Source organism: Phyllostomus discolor, chromosome 3 (assembly GCF_004126475.2).
Source record: "Phyllostomus discolor isolate MPI-MPIP mPhyDis1 chromosome 3, mPhyDis1.pri.v3, whole genome shotgun sequence".
In the NCBI taxonomy this organism is placed as follows: domain Eukaryota; kingdom Metazoa; phylum Chordata; class Mammalia; order Chiroptera; family Phyllostomidae; genus Phyllostomus; species Phyllostomus discolor.
Window position 1 is genome coordinate 112,136,909 of NC_040905.2, and position 20,580 is coordinate 112,157,488.

The 20,580-nt window shown below is 42.8% G+C and overlaps 1 protein-coding gene across 1 annotated transcript in view; it reads left to right on the top strand.

The window, feature by feature from the left end:
• Positions 1-4,648: 4,648 nt before the first annotated feature.
• The window catches only part of ADCY9 (adenylate cyclase 9), a 157,420-nt gene continuing 141,488 nt past the window's right edge, over positions 4,649-20,580 (top strand). The window contains exons 1-2 of the mRNA XM_028523512.2: positions 4,649-5,218; positions 5,510-7,243. Coding sequence (XP_028379313.1) covers positions 5,554-7,243 — 1,690 coding nt within the window. The 5' untranslated portion in view covers positions 4,649-5,218; positions 5,510-5,553. The remainder of the gene's footprint in view (positions 5,219-5,509; positions 7,244-20,580) is intronic.

Consider the following 20,580-nt stretch of genomic DNA (forward strand, 5'->3'; position numbering starts at 1 on the left):
GTGCTCGCTCACTGCCCTGGGAAACAGCAGGTTGGCTCTCTTTCCTGATTCCTTTTCCCAATTCCTGGATGACCGGCTACCTAGCCTTGGCTCTGCCACTTGTGCACTCAAGGCCTGTCCTGTTCCAGGGTTGTTGCAGGAGCAGCAACCACCACACCCCCATCCCCACTGAAGAACGTGGTGACACTGTAGGCCTAAACCTGCCTCCTTCCTATAGTGGGTTGAATAATGTCCTCACAAAAGATATTCTAACTCCTGATCCCTCGTACCTGTGAATGTGACCTTATGTAGAAAAGGGGTCCTTGTAGACATCATTAATCTGAGGATCTTGAGATGAGATCATCCTAGATTGCCTGGGTGGGCCCTAAATCCAATGACAGCTGTTGTTATAAGAATGAGGCAGAAAGAGATTAGAGATCCTAAGACAAAGGAGGCCTGTGCCGATGGAGACAGATTGGAGCCGTGCAGCCCCCAGCCAAGGACTGCCAGGAGCCCCCAAAAGCTGGAAGAGACAAGGAAGGATTCTCCCCTGGAGCCTGTAGAGAGAACACAGCCCTGCTGACACTTTGATCTTGGACCTCTGGCCTCCAGAACTGTGAGACAATAAATTTTTGTTGTCTCAAGCAACCAAATTTGTGGTAATTTTTACAGCAGCAACAGCAAACTGACACATCCCTTAATTATGGGTGTGGGATCCAGAGTGCAGTACTGGCCCTGCCCTGGATTGAGAGTCTGATCTTGGCCAGCCTGTGGCCTGGCTGCTCAGCACCGTGTATGTACCAAGGATCTAATACCAATGAGCAAAAGGGACTGGATGGAACAGGAGTAAATTGAGTGTAGCTGAGTTAAAAGGTGTAGTAAATTGAGTGTAGCATTCAGGGACTCACCTGAGTTCAAATCCTCTGTGTAATATTTGTTGGTTGAACCTTTGTTTCCTCAAAAGATAGCAACCACAGGGGTAGTTATCACTATCAGGGTGGAACAAAGGGACTAGCAGGCTGGGAAGTTGGGGATTCTAGAGCACTGCTGTCATGGGCTGGTTCTGTGACCTCCAGTGCCTGCCTCTGTATCCCTGCATTCCATAGTACTGTTGTGAGAATCAGAGGAAGGAGTATAGCTATAAGCCTCTTGCAAACTATTGAATATTTCTTTTTAAAAATAAATAAAAAAATTATTGATGAGGGGGAGAGAGAGAGAGAGAGATGTCGATCTGCTGTTCCCCTTATTCATACACTCATTGGTTGCTTCCTATATGTGTCCTGACCAAAAACTGAACCTGCAACCTTGGCACATCAGGATTATGCTCCAACCAACAGAGCCACCCAGCAGGGGTTGTAAAGTATTTCATAAACCCAGGAGACTTGTATTATGGTTTACATCGTGATTATCTGTGTCCTGATGCATTTATACTCTAGTCTATGTGCCTTTGTGTAACTCAACAGGGATGGGGCAGGGGGTTTCCAAGCTACTTATCCCAAAGTGAGTCATGATTGTCAACCCAAGTGACTTCTGGTGCTGGAAGTCGAGGCCCTCACTGATGAATGGATTGATAAGGTGAACTTTTGTGTGAGGGAGAGCAAGGAAGAGATGAGGCCACTGAGGCTGTCTGAGAACTTTTGCTGAGTTTGTATGGACACATTCTGATTTGTCCTGCATCTGGTGGAAGTTCTGCACACATCACAGATGGAGAGGAAACCCTAGAGATCTGGCAGCAGCCTGGATTGGATGGACGGAGAAATCTGTTATATCTGTCTTGTATCTGGCACCCTTATGATTCCTGGGGGTGGAGGAGAAGGGATCCAGGACTCTCTAGTGACTGTCCTCTAGGTCTTGGCTTTATGAGAATGTAGTTATCCTCCTTTGAAGGTGTCATCAGGCCTAACTGATTCCATTTTTTCTACCCATCACTTTCACACGCCATCTTTCCCAGTTACTACACACCCCTTAAAGACAGAGATGTATAACATTGAATATATTAAATGCCACTGAACTGTGCACCCATGGCCTACCACACAGTGCCAGGCACATGGTCCTCAATCTTAAGGGTTTTTGGAAAGACTCATGCTCTAACCTGGAGATGGGGAGGCTCTGGCAATTTATAGGTTTCCACAGCTGGGAGTACAGCCCAGCTGCTTTCAGAAGACATATAAGAGGGAAGGAAGGGGGCAGGGTGTATCATTATCTATGCCGAAAAATCTGATGACTAATGAATATGTAAATGCTAAGTCACTACCAACAGGGGGTGGAATGACATGATTAGGGGAGGGGAGGAAAAGCACAGAGAGTCCATTTCTCAGATTATTGAGGGAAAATAGGAAGTAGGACATTATAAATGGTGTATTATAAATGGTGAGAGCTGTCTCCAAGGGCTTCCTGTCCAGCTGTGTCAGGATGTAGAACATGGTGAGGTACATAAAAGGCCACCATAAGGCTTACAAAGGGTGGTGTCAGGGCCTTTCAGAATGTTGTGGCTGTAGGAGTCTGATCTGGTTTTGATTGTCTGCCTCTCCCATGCCTGGGCACTGGCCCACAACCCAGGCATGCGCCTTGACTGGGAATTGAACTGGTAACCTTTCGGTTCCTAGGCCAGCACTCAATCCACTGAGCCACACCAACCAGGGCTTGATCTGGTTTTGAATCTAAACTCTGTCCCTAGCCTTCATGTGAGTTTGGGCATGTCACTCTTCAACTTCCAGTTTCACATCTCTAAAACAGGGACAATAATATCTACCTCAGAGGGTTGTGGTAAGGACCAACCAGATTACAAGTGAAAGTGTCCAGTGGTTTTTAGCACTTACAACATGTTCAGTGTAAGTAAACTATTTTTTTTCTTACTTTCTGGCTTGGACAATGTACTCTTCTGAACCTCTCAGTTTCTTCATCTGTAAAAATGGAATATGTGAGGGTACCTGGCACACAGCTGATGCTCAGTAATGGTTTGTTTTTATTTTTAACCATTTTCTTTTATTTTGAAACAACTTTAGACTTAAGGTTGCAAAAACACTAGAGTTCCCCTGTACCTTATATCCAAACTTCCCCTAATGTTGACATCATACATAATCATAGTACAAAGTTCAAAACCAGGAAATTAACATTGGCACAATGTGATACTATTAACTGAACTGCAGACCTTATTTCTTTGTCCTTTTCTGTTTTAGGTTCCAAAACAAGATCCCATGTTCCATTTAGTTGTTGCATCCCTTAATAATTTTCTCCAGTTTGTGATAGTACCTCAGTCTCTGTCTTTCTTGACCTTGACATTCTTGATGAGTACTGGTCAATTACTTGGAAGAAATATTTCTCAATTTGGGCTTGTCTGATGTTTTCTTATGATTAGATTGAGGTTGTGCACTTTAGGCAGAAATACCACAGCAATGATGTTGTATTATTTCTTTTTCCTTTATTTTGGTTGCATACACATAATATTTACCATTTAGACCATTTTAAAATGTAGGACGCAGTGGCATTTAGTACATTCACAGTGTTGTGTGTCTACCACTTTCATCTAGTTCCAGAACATTTCCATCACCCCTCTAAGAATCCCCTTACTCATTAGCATTCCCCATGCCCATCCCCCAGCTGCTGGCAATCACTAATCTGCTTTCTATCTCTATGGATTTGCCAATTCTGAAACTTCACATAAATGGAACCATACAATATGTAGTCTTCTTCTGACTGGCTTTTTTTTCCCCCTAAGTATCGTGTTTTCAAGGTTTGTCCGGATTATAGCATGAATCAGTCTGTATTCATTTTTTATATATGAATGATATTCTATTATGTGGACAGACCATATTTTACCTTATTTCTAATTCAACAGAGAAACCTGTGGTGGGCTCTGCCTAGGGGGTGCGAGAGGGAGGGAGAAGACTCCTATGACTGGCAGGAGGTACTGTGAGGTACGGGGAGAAGGGCCAGGATTGGCACACTGGGGAGTATAGGACTGTGCAGGCAATACTTATGGAGGCCACTGCAGGACTCTTGACTGGGTAGCAGATTGCTTTGCAAGTTTCATTTGTGGAAAAGGAAAAACAGTGGTCCTTGAAGAGGGGGAAATGACCCAGGTATGGGAAGGGAAACTCTGGAGCTGAAGGAGCTGGTTCTCACTGGCACCAGCTTTCTAGTGGCAACCACAGCTCCTGGAGGCCTGTCCACCTGGCCACCGGAGGCTGGGGTTCAGACCGTGATAGTCACCAGGGGAGCAAGCTCAGGAAGGGTCTAGTGCTCTAGGGGAGCATTGCTCATTGCTTATAGAGAAAGGGGCCCCTTCCTTCAGGCAAATACAATAGTAACAAACTTCTATGTATAAAGAAGGTGTCCTGAAAGGGAGGGTAAACAATTTTCATTTTCTCAACGTCGCACCCCAGGAGCTCCTTAACGAGCAGTCTTCCGTAGGTTTCCTAGAACGGGTGTCAGGAACGAACCCCAAGCAATTGTACTTTCCCGGCCAGTCTAGCGGCCCACACCCGGCGCGGCGCTGCCCCGGGGCGGAGGGCGGAGCCGCAGCGCGCGCCCGCCCCCGCCCGTACCACCGTCAGCCCCGTCAGCCCCGTCAGCCCGGCGCGCGCACCGTGCGCGTATTCGAGGCTGGAGGCGGCAGGGTGCGCTGGCCGCGCGTGCGCGCTACGGCGGGGCCAGGGGCGGCGCGGGCGCGAGTCTGTCAGTGACAGCGGGCGGGTGAGGGGATCGGGGGTGGTGGCCGAGGCCGCGTATTTTCCGACATGAGGATGCAGCACCGTGGGGCTCGGCAGTGGCTGCGGCGGTGGCTGTAGCGGCTTCTCTAGCTTGGAAGGTTGCCCCGGGCGGGCGTCCCAAGCCGGCGTCGCCGGAGCGGGCTCTGCGGCAGTGCCGCACACGGGCCGCCGGCTGAGGGGCCAGCGCCCTGAGCTTGGTGCGGGGCGGCTCCCTGTCCCTGGGCATCCCAGCCCGTTGGGTCGTCGCTGGCGACTGGGAGCGGGCGGGCGGAGCTGGGAGCAGGCCCCTCTAAGACGGGTCGCGCCGACGGCCGCAGCGCCGCGGGCTCCGCAAACTCACTGCCCGCCTCCCGCGGGGCGGGACAGAGGGGTCCGGCGGGCGGCCTGACGCAGTGGAGGCGCCGCGTTCTGCGCAGCATGAGGGGCCCACCGCAACCGCCGCGAGAGCCGCGTTTGCCGGAGCGGCAGGCGGCGTGAAAGTGCTCGGAGAGGACTCCCCTCCACTGCCGCCGCGGTGGGTGCAGCAGGCGAGTGTATTCGAGGGGACGCGCCGCGGGCTTGGGCGGCGCCGCGGACTCCGTGGCCGCCGCCTCGCGGACCCTGGGCACTGCGGGCACGTCTCGGGTGGCTGGGGTCGGCCTCGAGGGGGGACTCTGGAAGCGCTGATTAGACATTACCGCGGTTTTGTGAGCATATGGTGCCTTTGCAAGTGGACCACTGGGTTCGCCACTTAGAAAATGGATAGAGTTCGTGGCCTTCAGGTGCGTGTACCTGGGTGGGAATAAACACCAACCTAACTCAGCTTGTTTCGCCGACAGGTAGCGGTGATCCTGGCCTGGTGTGGCTCCGGGCCCGCCGCAACATGGCTTCCCCGCCCCACCAGCAGCTGTTGCAGCACCACAGCACCGAGGTGAGTTGTGACTCCAGCGGAGACAGCAGCAGCGTGAGGGTCAAAATCAACCCCAAACAGCTGTCGTCCAACAACCACCCCAAACACTGCAAGTACAGCATCTCCTCCAGTTGTAGCAGCTCCGGGGACTCAGGGGGCGTCCCTCGGAGAGTGGGCGCCAGAGGCCGTCTGCGCAGGCAGAAGAAGCTGCCTCAGCTGTTCGAGAGGGCTTCCAGCCGGTGGTGGGATCCCAAGTTCGACTCAGTGAACCTAGAGGAGGCTTGCCTAGAGCGCTGCTTCCCGCAAACTCAGCGCCGCTTCCGGTACGCGCTCTTCTATATCGGCTTTGCCTGCCTGCTCTGGAGCATCTATTTTGGTATCCACATGAGATCCAAACTGATTGTCATGGTAGCCCCGGCTCTCTGCTTCCTCATGGTGTGTGTGGGCTTTTTCCTCTTTACTTTCACCAAGCTGTATGCCCGACATTATGTGTGGACCTCTCTGGTTTTCACCCTCCTGGTGTTCGCCCTGACCTTGGCTGCCCAGTTTCAGGTTCTGACACCTCTCTCAGGACGTGTTGACAGCTTCAATCATACTCCCGCAGCTAAGCCCAGAGACACTTGCTTATCTCAAGTGGGGAGCTTTTCCATGTGCATTGAAGTGCTCTTTTTGCTTTACACCGTCATGCACTTACCTTTGTACTTCAGCTTGTTTTTGGGAGTGACCTATTCTGTTCTTTTTGAGACCTTTGGCTATCATTTCCGAGATGAAGACTGTTTCCCCTCGCCTGGAGCAGGACCCCCGCACTGGGAACTGCTGAGCCGAGCCCTGCTCCATGTCTGTATTCATGCCATTGGGATTCACCTATTTATCATGTCCCAGGTGAGATCCAGGAGCACCTTCCTCAAGGTGGGACAGTCGATTATGCACGGAAAGGATCTGGAAGTGGAAAAAGCCCTAAAAGAGAGAATGATTCATTCTGTGATGCCAAGAATCATAGCTGATGACTTGATGAAACAGGGGGATGAGGAGAGCGAGAATTCTGTGAAAAGGCATGCCACCTCCAGCCCCAAGAACAGGAAGAAAAAGTCTTCCATACAGAAAGCCCCTATAGCATTCCGCCCATTTAAGATGCAGCAGATTGAAGAGGTCAGTATTTTATTTGCAGACATCGTGGGCTTCACCAAGATGAGTGCCAACAAGTCTGCTCATGCCCTGGTGGGTCTCCTCAATGATCTGTTTGGTCGCTTCGACCGGTTGTGTGAAGAGACTAAGTGTGAGAAAATCAGCACACTGGGAGATTGCTACTACTGTGTGGCAGGATGCCCTGAGCCCCGGGCCGACCATGCCTACTGCTGCATCGAAATGGGCTTGGGCATGATAAGAGCCATCGAGCACTTCTGCCAGGAGAAGAAAGAGATGGTGAACATGCGTGTCGGCGTTCACACAGGGACTGTCTTGTGTGGCATCTTAGGCATGAGGAGGTTTAAATTCGATGTGTGGTCCAATGACGTGAACCTGGCCAATCTCATGGAGCAGTTGGGAGTGGCTGGCAAGGTTCACATTTCCGAAGCCACTGCAAAATACCTAGATGATCGGTATGAAATGGAGGATGGGAGAGTTACTGAACGCCTTGGTCAGAGTGTTGTTGACCAGTTGAAAGGTACGTGCATTTCTTTGCCTAGTCACCTCCCTTCCCAATCCTGTTTGTGTTGAAAAAAACAAAACAAAATAATCTCTTTCCAGTGTTAGTATCTAGAGGCAGATCAGGTGTTGTCTCGGGATACCTTACTTTGGGGGCATCTCAGGGCCAGTGGGACTTTTCCTCTAATGAGTCAGATAATCACACATCTGTTCATACTGTGGCAGTGCTGACCTAGATTAGACCTTTAGAAGGAAGGAGAACTTTGAAAATGCATTTCCTTGCCAGTTGGCTGTTAATGTGTCTGAAATTCTAGGGGCAGGTATGATGAATGTCAGGGTACAGAAGTGCTACAGTCAGAACTTGGAAGTACTTTCAGAAATTGCTTTTGCATTTCATTGGTCTCCCTTAAGTCTCAAAACCTTTCTCTATGCTCTTTTCTAACAATGTGAAGACTAAAACCTTTCTCCTGTCTAGGCCTCCTTTTGCTGGGACAAAGAAATCAGCTCAGCCCTGTAGGACTCTGAGAATTAAAGGGACTCATATACCCCTAAGTGTACTTTGCTTTTGCCTAGGTCTCTTTTTAAAAAATATTTGCATTTTCGGCTTCCAGTTTTATTTAATGATGCTTTCTTATCATGGTATTTGTATTATCATATAGGCTGTAGCATTTTAGAATGTTGAACTTCTCAAGGCGCCAGGTAATTTGAAAGTGAGCAATGTACCCAGAGCAGTGTTTAGATCCTTTACCCCCAGCCCCTCAGATTAGTATCTGGTCCCTTGTCCCAGTCTTAAGCTCCTTACTGCTATTCTTGATATTTTCATTGAGCTTCTTTTATTTCATTTTTCTTATTTCATATAGGACAAAAATCTTTGAGGACTAAGAAATGATGTTTAAGTAAGTGGGACCAAAAGTAAGGATTCCAAATAACTAACACTTTAAAAAAACAGTCCTTATGTTTTACTAAAATCTTCCTGATTGAGGGGAACATCTGTTTAGGAAGTATGTAGAGAAAATCACATTGATTTTTAAAAGCCTAAATTTGTAAAGCTATATTATATGTTTTGTGGTGCCCACATGTTGCATAATTATACAGTGAAAAGCCCCAGGAAAGGGAATCCTCAGAAGGAGAAGTAGCAGTTCAAATCAGACAGTACAGTACGTGGTTGAATTTGAAGACCTGAATAGGTCAACTGATATTTTCTTTGCTTGTGATTGGAGTTCCCCATATCATTTACTCACTGGTTATCTGGTGAGGGTGCTTTATTGCTTCTCCAGATTTTTCTTTATTAATTTTGCTAGCAGTTGAATAATATAGATGTAGTAGAAAAATTTTTCACCTGATAATTACCTCTACCTAGAGAGTTTTAAATGCTACATTGACGAGGCCAGAAACTATACTTTGCAGTTCACTCAAGAGATTCTGCCATGACAAATGTTTTTCTCTGTAGGATAGTGGCTCTTGCTCTCGACTCTGAAGGTGCCAGTGGAGTGCAGTGTAGATGTAATCCTGCTAGACACATTGACATCTTTAGGGTCCAAGTGTTGAAGGCTCTGTCCTCAGGGACAGTGGGACAGATTCCAGAGAATGGAGTTGTGCTGTGCTACGTTAAATTAAGTATGGCAACGATAGCAATTCTCTAAGTGGTACTTTGAACAGGATATTACTTGAATTTCAAAAATAAAAACATGTAATCATTAACTATGTCTGGAAATTGCCAAGTCTTTGACTCTTTGGCAATACTCATTTTTGTTAATTTATGAGTAATTTTATTTTCAGTTTACAGACCAAAGTTCTAAAGATGCAGACAAGAAAAATGCTAGGATGGGTTTGTTGATTTTTTTAACCTCAAATAGTGTAAACTTGATAAATTTACTTTTTCTCTAAATTGTGTACACTGTATATTTATAAGGAAAAGTTTAGTACTGGATGGAAGATAGGGAAAGACAAGGTTCAACTAAACTAGTGATTTCTTAATATGGAATTCCCTCCTTTAACTGTTTCTTTGAGACCATGATTTTTGCTGTATTCAGCTTATTTTGAAAACTTTTGTGGACGGGCCTCTACTAATAGAGGATGTCTACATAACTTCCTGCCCCTTTTTGAAATTGCACAGTTCGATTCATCAGACATTGTACAAATCTGCTAAATTGGGATGATCACATGGTATGTAGAAGACCCTTTTCATACATAGGGTTAAAGTTATATATGTAAGATTTGTTTTAGCTGGTCTTTGGGTTTTTGGTAGATATTTGCTCTGTATAATGTATTTGCTATATACATTAGCCGCTCCCTCTCATCCCCTTTTCTGATGATGGGGTTAAAAATACCTAGTAGAGGGCTATGTAGAAATGAATATGGGTAGAGTAAACTGGGGATTCCGGAACTAGCCTGGCAGTGTGAAAGGAAGCTATAACTCTGATTTACCTGAACAGGCTTTGTGGAAGGGTGGACTTTCATTATTTATGCACATTCACTCACTCTTTGAAAATCTTTATTATGTCCCTGCAATATACCTGGCACTGAGGATGCACAGATGGAGTCATGACAGTTCCTGACCTCTAGGAGCTCAGTTATAAATAACATAGAGTGTGTAGAGTCAGGAATGCTTTAGGAAAGTGCATGTATTGTACTTCAGGTGAGTCTTGAGATTGAGCAATGGCTTTCCAGGTAGATGGAAGCAGAACATTTGGTACAGTGGGACTAGCATGGGCAAAGGCTTGGGGTTGTTTCTTGGTGGGTTGGGCAATTGTAAGTAATTTATTAGGACAAGGAAGTTGTGGGCCTCCGGGAAGGAGTTTGGATTCAAACCTCTAGGTATTGGGGAACCACTGATAGGCTTTATGCAGGAGGCCTAGGTCATCTGATTTGCAGTTTTAGAAAGCTCACTGTTTTAGTTCTGGAGCCTATGTTGGAAGGGTATGAGACTGGAAATTAATGAGCTGTGTCAGTAAATCCCAGGCAGGATTGATGGTAGCTTAAACCGAGGTAATAACAATGGTAATGGAGGCAATAGGACAGATGTGAGAATAGCAAGATCAACTGGATAGGGTTTAGAGCCATATTTAATCAGATGACTGGGGGAGCCAAGGGGCTTGATGGTTTGAATGGGAAATGGCCTTTCAAATTTCTGGAATTGATATGGGGGCAGTTTGGAGTCAGGAATGGGTGAGAGACCCTTGAAATTTCTATGGTATGGATGGAGAATTCAGGATAGACTTGCAGAATGTGACAGGCCAGGACCCATGGCTTGTTCATTCATTCATTAATGAAATAACTTATTTTGTGCTGGGCACAGTTCTAGGTGCTGGGGACTTGGCAGTGAATAAAACAGACAAAAATTTCTGCCTTTTGATGCTTCCATTCTATACCATAGTCCAACAGTCAACAAATAAGTAAAATATAAAGTTTGTTTTGTGTTAAGTTCTAAGAAGAAAACATGAAACAGGAAGGAGGATATGGACTCTGTGTGTGTATGTGGATATGTGGAATTTTAGATAGGGTGGCCAATCACTGAGAGAGGTTGAATTTTCAGCATAGGACAGCATTTTGGAAATGATCCAAAAAATGAGGGGCAGTTATTATTAAAGATTGGGAGAAACAGTCTGATTTGAGTAATGGGGCAAAGGATCTTTCCACTTCATTAGGGACAAAACACTGTACTCAAGAGGGTTGGCTATTCTGTTCCTCCTTGGCCCACAAACAAAAAGATGAGGCATATTGTCTAAAACTGTTGGTTTTTCCTGTAATAGGCAGAGAGTCACAAAGACAGAAGGTGAAACCATCAGAGAATACCTATAGACATCTTATTTTTCCCCTCTTAAATATTAAGGAGATAAAACAAAGGTACTCAGTCATTTCACCCAGGATCATGTTTTTCCTAGAGGTCACCTCTTCTAGAGGTGAGAGAAGGGAACTGCCTAGCATGCTCTGCTGAGATAAGGAGGCTCATTCCCTTGGAATAGGCTGGAAGGTCAAGTCCTCCAATGGTGGTGGTGGCAGAACCAAAGGGTGAAAGCTGGGACAGGACAGATTTAAGGTGTTGGAATCCTGGGTCTGGGATGATCAGGAATAGCCCTGACAGGCTTATGAGCCTTTTTCGATAAGCCAGTGGTTCTCAAACTTTTTTGGTCATAGGACCCCTTTATACTTCTAAAAACTATTATGGAAACGAAAGAATTTGTATTCATATAAGTTATCTATTAATATTTACCCTATTAGAAATTGAAACAGACTGAGAAGTTTCAAAAATCTTTCCTCGATTCATTTAAAAATAATAAGCCTATTGTACCCGTGCATCTTACTATAAATAACATATTTTTAATAAAAATAACCACATTAAAATATTTTCATAAACAGCCCTGGCTGGTGTGGCTCAGTGGATTGAGCACTGGCCTGAGAACCAAAGGGTCGCCAGTTCGATTCCCAGTCAAGGCACATGCCTGGGTTGTGGGCCAGGTCCCTGTTTGGGGTCGTATGAAAGGCAAGCACACATTGATGTTTCTATCCCTCTCTTTCTTTCTTCCTTCCCCTCTCTAAAAATAAAGAAATAAAACTTAAAAAAATATTTTCGTAAACAAAGAAATTTGGTGAGAAGAGTGACATTATTTTACACTTCTGCTCATTTCTTTAATGTCTGGATTAATCAAAGCCTGGATTTTTAAAAAAATTGTAGTAAAATACACATAAAATTTATCATGTTAGCCATTTTAAAATGTGTCAGCTAGATTTTCTTAACTGCTTTGGCATTGTTGCAGGATGTTGAAGAATGTGTAGAAAATTTGGCTTGACTTTGATGAAGAGGTAGTTGGAAAATGGAGGCTCATTTTATAGCCTTTTAGGATAGTTTTGGATATTTTTCTTTGGTACCGAACTAACACCCAACAAACAAGTGGTAGTTTCTTAAGGATTACTTTGTAATATGCATCTGAAATCCTATTAATCAGTTTCTTTGCTATTAAAACCACATTGAATTTCTTTTACCATGAGTAATTATGTAACATCATGCATTGGAAAATACAGGTATTTTGAGTTACAGATCTTCTAAATGTGAACATAAGCAAAGACTTTACTATTGGGAAGATGTCAACTTCACAGTGGCAGAGTTTTAGGAATTTTCCAGAATTCTGGTTTTCACCTGAAAGTTTGAATTTTATCACTGACAACAAATACTGTCAGTTGTTTTCCTTGAAGTGACAGGCTCATTTTGTTCATTTTTCAGGAATAGTCTGCCAAATACTCAAGTCTAAATGACCATAGTTTGTGTGTAGGTCAAGTATAAGTGATACTGTATCAAAAAGGCAGCTACTTAAGTGTGCAGCCCAAATAAGTTGTGTGGATGCTTTTCATAACAACCACAGTGTGCAGTGGAAGTGCTGTAAGCAAGTTTTCACTTTGTCACACAGAATATTAAAGAGATATGCATTCAAGGTTGAGATTTAACATTATTATTCATTCATACTGCTTCCTCAAAGGACATTCTTAAATAAAACGGACTTTTTTCTACTGCAAGTGTGCAGTGGTAAAGAACACGTAATGGTCAGTACGGTGCTATTGCTTTGATTCAGGCACCAGCAGTTTTACCCTTGATTAGTTTTACATGCCAGTGTCAACACTGCAAAAAGCAAATAACATCTAGCATTATTATGGGAAAAGTTTTGACCTTATAGGTGTGTTGCAGAGGTCTCAGGGACCCCTGGGGCTTCAGACCACAGCTTGAGAACTGCTTTCCAAACACACATTCTCATGCAGATGAAACAACTCAAACTGGAATTAGGAAAGACCTGTCACATTGTGGACTAGCAAGTGACTTTAGTTCATACATTTACATTTTCTCAAAAAAAAATACTTCATGATTTTGCCAAGTCTTTGTTGCTGGTGTTTAGGGTTCATGATGAAGACCATCAACTTTGTTCTTTTAATTTATTTTTGCAGGGCTCACCCTTTAGCAGTATAGTTTAGTGGTTGGGTGCATGGAATTTGGTTTCTGATACATTTGGATTTAATTCTCAGTTCTCTGAGAACCTTGGACAAACTACATAGGGACTCTCCACCAGAATGATAGTACCTTTGTCAGAGGTTATTGGGAGAATTGAATGAGGTGATGATTCAAGTAAAGCACTTATATTAGTCTAGTGACTCGATTACAACAGCTCTTCAATAATCAACTTTTTTAGCTGGTGAGTCACATTTTGTACTGCTCTCAAGGGTACTTCTTTTTTCCTACACTGTATTTGGTACACATCTTGTATAATTTGGGACTGAAACTCAGAACACACTAGGGACTGTGATTGTGTCAGTTTCTCGAATTAAAAAGGGCAAGTGTCCAAAATACAAAGCACTGATAGCTTGCCCTAGATAAACTGTAGCTGCCAAATTTGGCAGCTCTTTTACTGAAAACCCCAGGGGATTCAGGCAGTATTGTTCTTGGGCTGCTTCTGGTCCCAGGGCTTAGAGGTACTTAACATAATGTGGCCCCCTTGATAGTTGAAGAATTATGGGGAAATCTTCAGCTTTGAAATTCTGGAGATTTTGGCTGAGTTTTGAACTTAGAACATTTACCCAGCTCTACTGTATTATACTGTAAATTTATTTATTTATTCCACAAATATCAAATGAGTTTCCACTGTTTGCTAGGCCTAGAAAGGTTCTAGACAGAGTCCTCTGGCTTCTTGGAGCATACAGCCTAGAAGGGGACATAGGCATTAATCAAATAATCACCTAAACAAATATGCACTAGGCTTACTTATCATATTACAAATAGGGCTGGGAGGTAAGGGCACTTATCATCTCCATTTTATACACTAGGAACTGAAGCACAGAGATGTTAAGTAATTTGGGAGGGTCATATAGCTAGAAAGAGCTGCTAAGTGGTGGAGCCAGTACAGTAGTCCCCCATTATCCATGGTTTTGCTTTCTATGGTTTCTATTATCTATGGTCACCTACAGTCCAAAAATATTAAATGGAAAATTCCAGAAATAAACAATTTATAAATTTAAAATTGTGTGCTCTTCTGTGTAGCATGATGAAACCTCTCACTGTCTTACTTGGAATGTGAATCATCCCTTTATCCAGTGTATCTATGCTATGTAACTATCCACATGTTAGTTACTTAGTAGTTGTGTTGGTTATCAGCTGTTGCTGCATCACAGTGCTTGTGTTCCAGTAACTCTTATTTTACTTAATAATGGCTCCCAAAGTATTCACATAATTTTCATTACAGCATATTGTTGGAATTTTTCTATTGTACTATTAATTATTGTTACTCATTTACTGTGTCTAATATATAAATTAAACTTTTTCATAGGCTTAAGACCTATAGAAAAAAACATAGTACAGCAGTTTCTTGAGTAATGTCATTTTGTTCAACATCTTTTATGCCACAGAAACTTAACTTGTTGATACCAATTAGCCTGTGGCAAAATTGGTTTCAACATGTTATTTTGCCTATAGTCCCAGAATTTATCCATGACGTTAAATGAGGACTTATTATATGTAGTTGACCCTTGAACAGCCCCAAGTTAGGGGTACTGACCTCCTTTCCAGTCAAAAATCCATGAATAACTACAGGTAGCCCCCTGCCTATGTGGTTTCCCAACCATAAAGTTGACCTTTGAACATGGGTTTGAACTTCAGGGTTTAATTGAAAAAGATCAGCATGTAAGTGGACCCATGCAGTTCAAACCCTTGTTGTTCAAGTGTCAACAGTACATAGGTTTGGTACTACTCTAGGTTTCAAGCATCCACTGGGGAATTGGAATGTATTTCCTGAGGATAAGGGGGCAACTACCATATTTAAGCCCAAAGGAGTATCAGAAAACACTATTTCCCATTACATAGGATTGTTGTCAGGATGAAAGGAGAAAATGATGTTAAGTACTTAGGAAGGTACTTGATACGTAGTCACTCTTGAGATGAAATTCATGAGCTAGTGTTACTGAAAGTGGGGGACAATTTTCTTAGCAGCAACAACAGTAGAAACAACTACCCTTCTCTTTAGCTTTTCCCAGTTTAGAGTGTTTTCATGCATATTGTAATCTTAACCATTGTGAAATCTTAGGATCACGGGGACTGTGTATGTTTAGAAGTTTATATTTTATTTGCTTGGTTCTTTTATATACCAGTCGTCAGGCTGAGTTGGTTTCTTAACATCCTTTAAAGGTGACCAGTGAGTTTTTCAATACTCAATACAAACTTTTGGATTTTTAGCTTTTTGTTGTATTTTACTCCATTACCTATACATACATACAAATATACATATATATGTGGTATCCTGACATGTAGTATGAAATATACAAGATACAAGAAACATTGTACATAGGACAATGATTCCTCAGTCCCCTTCACAGTGGGTACCTTGGGACCTCACACAGTTCTCCTAATCACTATCAGCTGTCCCGTTGTATTTTCCCGAATCTCACTAATGGTCTGAAATCTCTTCCCTTTCAAAGGTAATTTTAGTTTTGGGAAAAGCCAGAAGCTGCACAGCATCAAATCTGGGCTATAGCAGGGCTGAGTCACCTGGGTGATTCAATGTGTCTCCAAAAAACTCTGCGCTGGAGAGGTGATGCATGGGTGGGTGGGTGTGTTGTCGTGATGAAGCTGCCAATCCTCAGTTGCCCATTGTGGCCTTGCATGCATATATATGCAAATATATGTACATATATTTGATGTTCAATATGTTCCATCTTAGACCCATGGGAGGCCCTTTAGATTGATCCCTGAGTCCTTTTCATACAGCCTGATAGTCTTTGATAACTTTATTTAATAACATTTTTAAGGAGTTGAAAATTATAGGTGTTAAAATCTCATTAATTCTCAAACTTATAGACCTTTTGTTTACATAGCTTTCAACCCTTTCTGATCATCTGACTAAGTAGGCTAGATGGCAGCCTGCCATCTGAGCCGTAATTCTTGAAATTAAAAAATACAAATCTGTCTGGTGACTGTAACTGGTCATGGATAGACTATTTAAAGCAACTCATTTTTGGTGTGGCTCAGTTGGTTGGAGTGTTGTTCTGTAACTGAAAGGTCATGGGTTTGATTCCCAGTCAGGGCATATGCCTGGGTTGCAGGTTCCGTCCCCTATATACATATGCATATGATCACTTTTACGGGCATGTACAGGAGGCAGTTGTTCTTGTCAGATCAATATTTCTCTCCCTTCCTCTCCCTTAAAAGCCATGAAAAAATTTTCTCTAGTAAGGATTCAAAACAAAACAAAACAAAACAAAACTCAATTTTGCTGAAACTGAAACTTTACACGTTACACATTTTTGGCATGTGGAGGCAACACTAAGTTCTTCTGTATTCTACCTTCAAAACAATCTGCATTTGAAATGTGTTTAATCTTTTTAGGAGTTAGTACTATAAGAGAATGTGAATATGTTGAGAACTTTTCAGATCTGATTAATTGTAATTTTGTTGCTAACAAATGCTTTAGGATAAGTCTGTCAGTGTTTTTGCTTAAAATTGAAAGCATATTTGTTTAATTACACATCCCTATGCCACTTCTATGTAGCTGCAAGTGTAGTTTTTAGTGTTTACCTTTCAAACTGGGATCTTGATTAGTTAAATGAGTCCATATACTTCTGCCACTGCTAAAGGACCAAGTTTGGGAATGCATAGTGTTACAGACATGAGCAAAGCAAACAAAAGGTGACCCTCACACATGCCATCCCTCTGTGTCATTTTATGGCTGTTTTGTGTTTGCCCCCCTCCATTTTTATTATTGTTAATAACTTACTTTTTCTTACATTCTGTTGTAAATAAAGTACAAAGCAATCTTCAAAAAATTTCACTAATTCTGTTTGATATATTTATTCAGAGACTGAGTTATAAAATTTACCCTTTCCTTTTTTGAAAAGAAAATTAATAGTCTGTGTATACTTATGTGAAGAAATAATGCCACAGAAGAAATGGTTTGTGCTTCTGAAGCTCTTTGGAAGGTTTAATTTGCATTCTTATGATTGACAGTTATAGAGCAATGCAGGATTTTTTTTAATACAAAGTTTTCCCACCAACATCTGTTGAGGGGCACTGCCTGTGAATACTGGTAACTAGGGATAAAGAAGAATAAAATGAAAAACATTCTAAACCAGAATGTAGACTACCTGTTTGCAGATTAAGAGTAGCCTCAGCCCAGCAAGCCCCATTCCCTAGGACAGCTGTGGAACGTTTTAGAAGGCCTAACTCCAGGAATTTCCTTCATAGGAATCTTGCTCTGCATAGTGCTTCCTGGAATGATTGCCCTGCCTCTCTCCTTCCTATCTTCTTGGATAATATGTATTTGACTTAGTTATTTTGTTTATGATCTGTCTCTACTCCACTAGAATGTGTCTTGAGGGCAGGAATTTTTGTGTGTTTTATTTACAATGGTATTCCTAACATTGGGAACATAGCCTAGCATGTAGTAGATGCTCAATAATATTTGTGGGGTAGATGAATGCGTGCATGAATGAATGAATATTATAACTACTTGAGCTCTGTATGTAGGCACTCTGTTGTATGTGAAACCACATCCCAGTCATCTATACAGAACAAACCAGAAGGTAGAGAGCAGAAAACTGGTTTTCTAGGAATAATTGAGTGGTTTATTAAATAGAGGCCATGGGTTGGGCCTTGAAAAGATCTAGGGAAGGAGAAAGAGAAAGCTGCAAATTCAGTGTCTGGAAACGTGAAATATAGGCCTATGGGTGTGGGAGAATGGATAGCCTTGGGACCAAGGGATCCAAGGGCACTGCAGTGAAGGTTGTGAGGTAGGGCTGGAACTCAGATGATTGAAAACCGAAGTGTTTGTTTAGGGCCTAGGAAATACAGTTTGAATGTATTAGTTTAGGCAAACATTTTTAAGTTTCTTAAAATAGAGATTTCAAGAACTGTATTTATCTTGAGGGACTTCTGGCCAAGATGGAGGCATAGGTAGACACACTGTGCCTCCTTTCACAACCAAAAGAAGGACAACAAATTTAAAAACAAAAAACACCAGCACTGATAGAAAATTGGACTGTATGGAAGTCTGACAACCAAGGAGTTAAAGAAGAGACATTCATCTAGGCCAGTAGGAAGGGTAGAGGTGGGCAGCCAGGCGGAGAGGACTCATGGCAAGGCAGCATCTGGAGGACCGGGGCAGGCAAGGCTGCAGCTGGCAGACCCGGTGAGGCGGTGGATTGCGGACTGGGCAGTCCCACATTCGCATGCAGATAAACCAGGAGGAACAACTGGGGAGTGAGACAGACTGAGCAACCCAGGGTTCCAGTGCGGGGAAATAAAGCCTCAAATCTCTGATTGAAAATGCCTGTGGGGGTTGAAGCAGCAGTGGGAGAAAGTCCCAGCCTCACAGGAGAGTTTGTTGGAGAGACCCACAGGGTCCTAGAAATTATACAAACCCACCCACCCGGGAATCAGCACCAGAAGGGCCCAATTTGACTGTGGGAAGCAGAAGAAGTGACTGAAAACCAGCAGAGAGCTGAGCAAGTGCCATTGTTCCCTCTCAACCCCACCCCCACATAGAACATCACAACACAGCAACAGGGGTTGTCCCACCCTGGTGAATACCTAAGGCACTGCCCCTCACTATGTAACAGGTGCACCAAGACAAAAAAAAAATGGCCCGAATGAAAGAACAGAGCAAAGCTCAAAAAAATACAACTAAGTGACGAAGAGATAGCCAGCCTATCAGATGCGGAGTTCAAAACACTGGTAATCAGGATGCTCACAGAATTGACTGAATATGGTTGCAAATTAGATGAAAAAAATGAAGGCTATGCTAAGTGAAATAAAAGAAAATGTACAGGGAACCAACAATGACAGGAAGGAAACCAGGACTCAAATCAACAAATTGCACCAGGAGGAAGAAAGAAACATTCGACCAGAACAGAATGAAGAAACAAGAATTCAAAAAAATGAGGAGAGACTTAGGAACCTCCAGGACATCTTTAAACATTCTAATGTCCGAATCATAGGGGTGCCAGAGGAAGAGCAAGAAATTGAAAACTTATTTGAACAAATAATGAAAGAGAACTTCCCCAATCTGGCAAAGGAAGTAGACTTCCAGGAAGTCCAGGAAGCTCAGAGAGTCCCAAAGAAGTTGAACCCAAGGAGGAATACACCAAGACACATCATAATTACATTAGCCAAGGTAAAAATGAAGGAGAGAATCCTAGAAGCAGCAAGAGATAAGGGGACAGTCACCTACAAAGGAGTTCCCATCAGACTGTCAGCTGATTTCTCCAAAGAAACCTTGCAGGCAAGAAGGGGCTGGAAAGAAGTATTCCAAGTCATGAAAGGCAAGGACCTACATCCAAGATTGTTTTATCCAGCAAGTCTATCATTTAGAATAGAAGGGCAGAGAAAGTGCCCAGATAAGGTCAAGTTAAAAGAGTTCATCCTCACCAAACCCTTATTAGATGAAGTGTTAAAGGGACTTATCTAAGAAAAAGAAGATAAAATATATGAACAGTAAAATGACAACAAACTCACAGTTATTAACAACCAAGCCTAAAACAAAAACAAAAACAAACTAAGCAAACAACTAGAACAGGAACAGAATTACACAAATGGAGATCACATGGAGGGTTATTGGCGGGGGAGTGGGAAGGGGAGAGAGGGGGATAAGGTACAGGGAATAAGAAGCATAAATGGTAGGTAGAAGATAGACAGGGGGAGGTTAAGAATAGTATAGGCAATGTGGAAGCCAAAGAACTTATATGTATGACCCATGGACATGAACTAAGAGGGGGGAATGAAGGTGGGAGGGGGTGTGCAGGGTGGAGGGGAATAAAGGGGGGAAAATGGGACAACTGTAGGAGCGTAATCAAAATATATTTTAAAAAGAACTGTATTTATCTTTAATAATACTGCAGATCCTTATAATTCTTACTTGATATTCATTTATGCACATGAAAAACCAGCATACCCTTTTTTGGGGCAAAGCTCCTGGATAGTCTTTGTGCATAATTTCCAGGATTTTTATGTAATGCTATTAAATTCTGTTCATGTTTTTCCTTCCAAAGAAAAATGTGCTACTAAAAGCAGCTTTTGAATCATTTATATTTGTGTTTGAATTGTTTGGGAAATATTAAATTAGGCTTTTACCATCTAGTTTGCAGAGGAAGAAAACCCACATGCACATGGTTTATTTTCTTGTATATGGATATTAAAATACAATATACCATTAAGTCTTGGACATTTTAAGTAGAAGTCTATAGCACATTGGTTCAGTTAGTTTTGTTCTATTCAGTGGTTAATATTCAAAGTATGGAGTACATTGCATTCTGTAACTTCATAAAAGTTTTTTTCCCTTTCAGAAAATGATCTTATGGTTATTAATGTTAATTTTTGTTTTGTGAATGAGC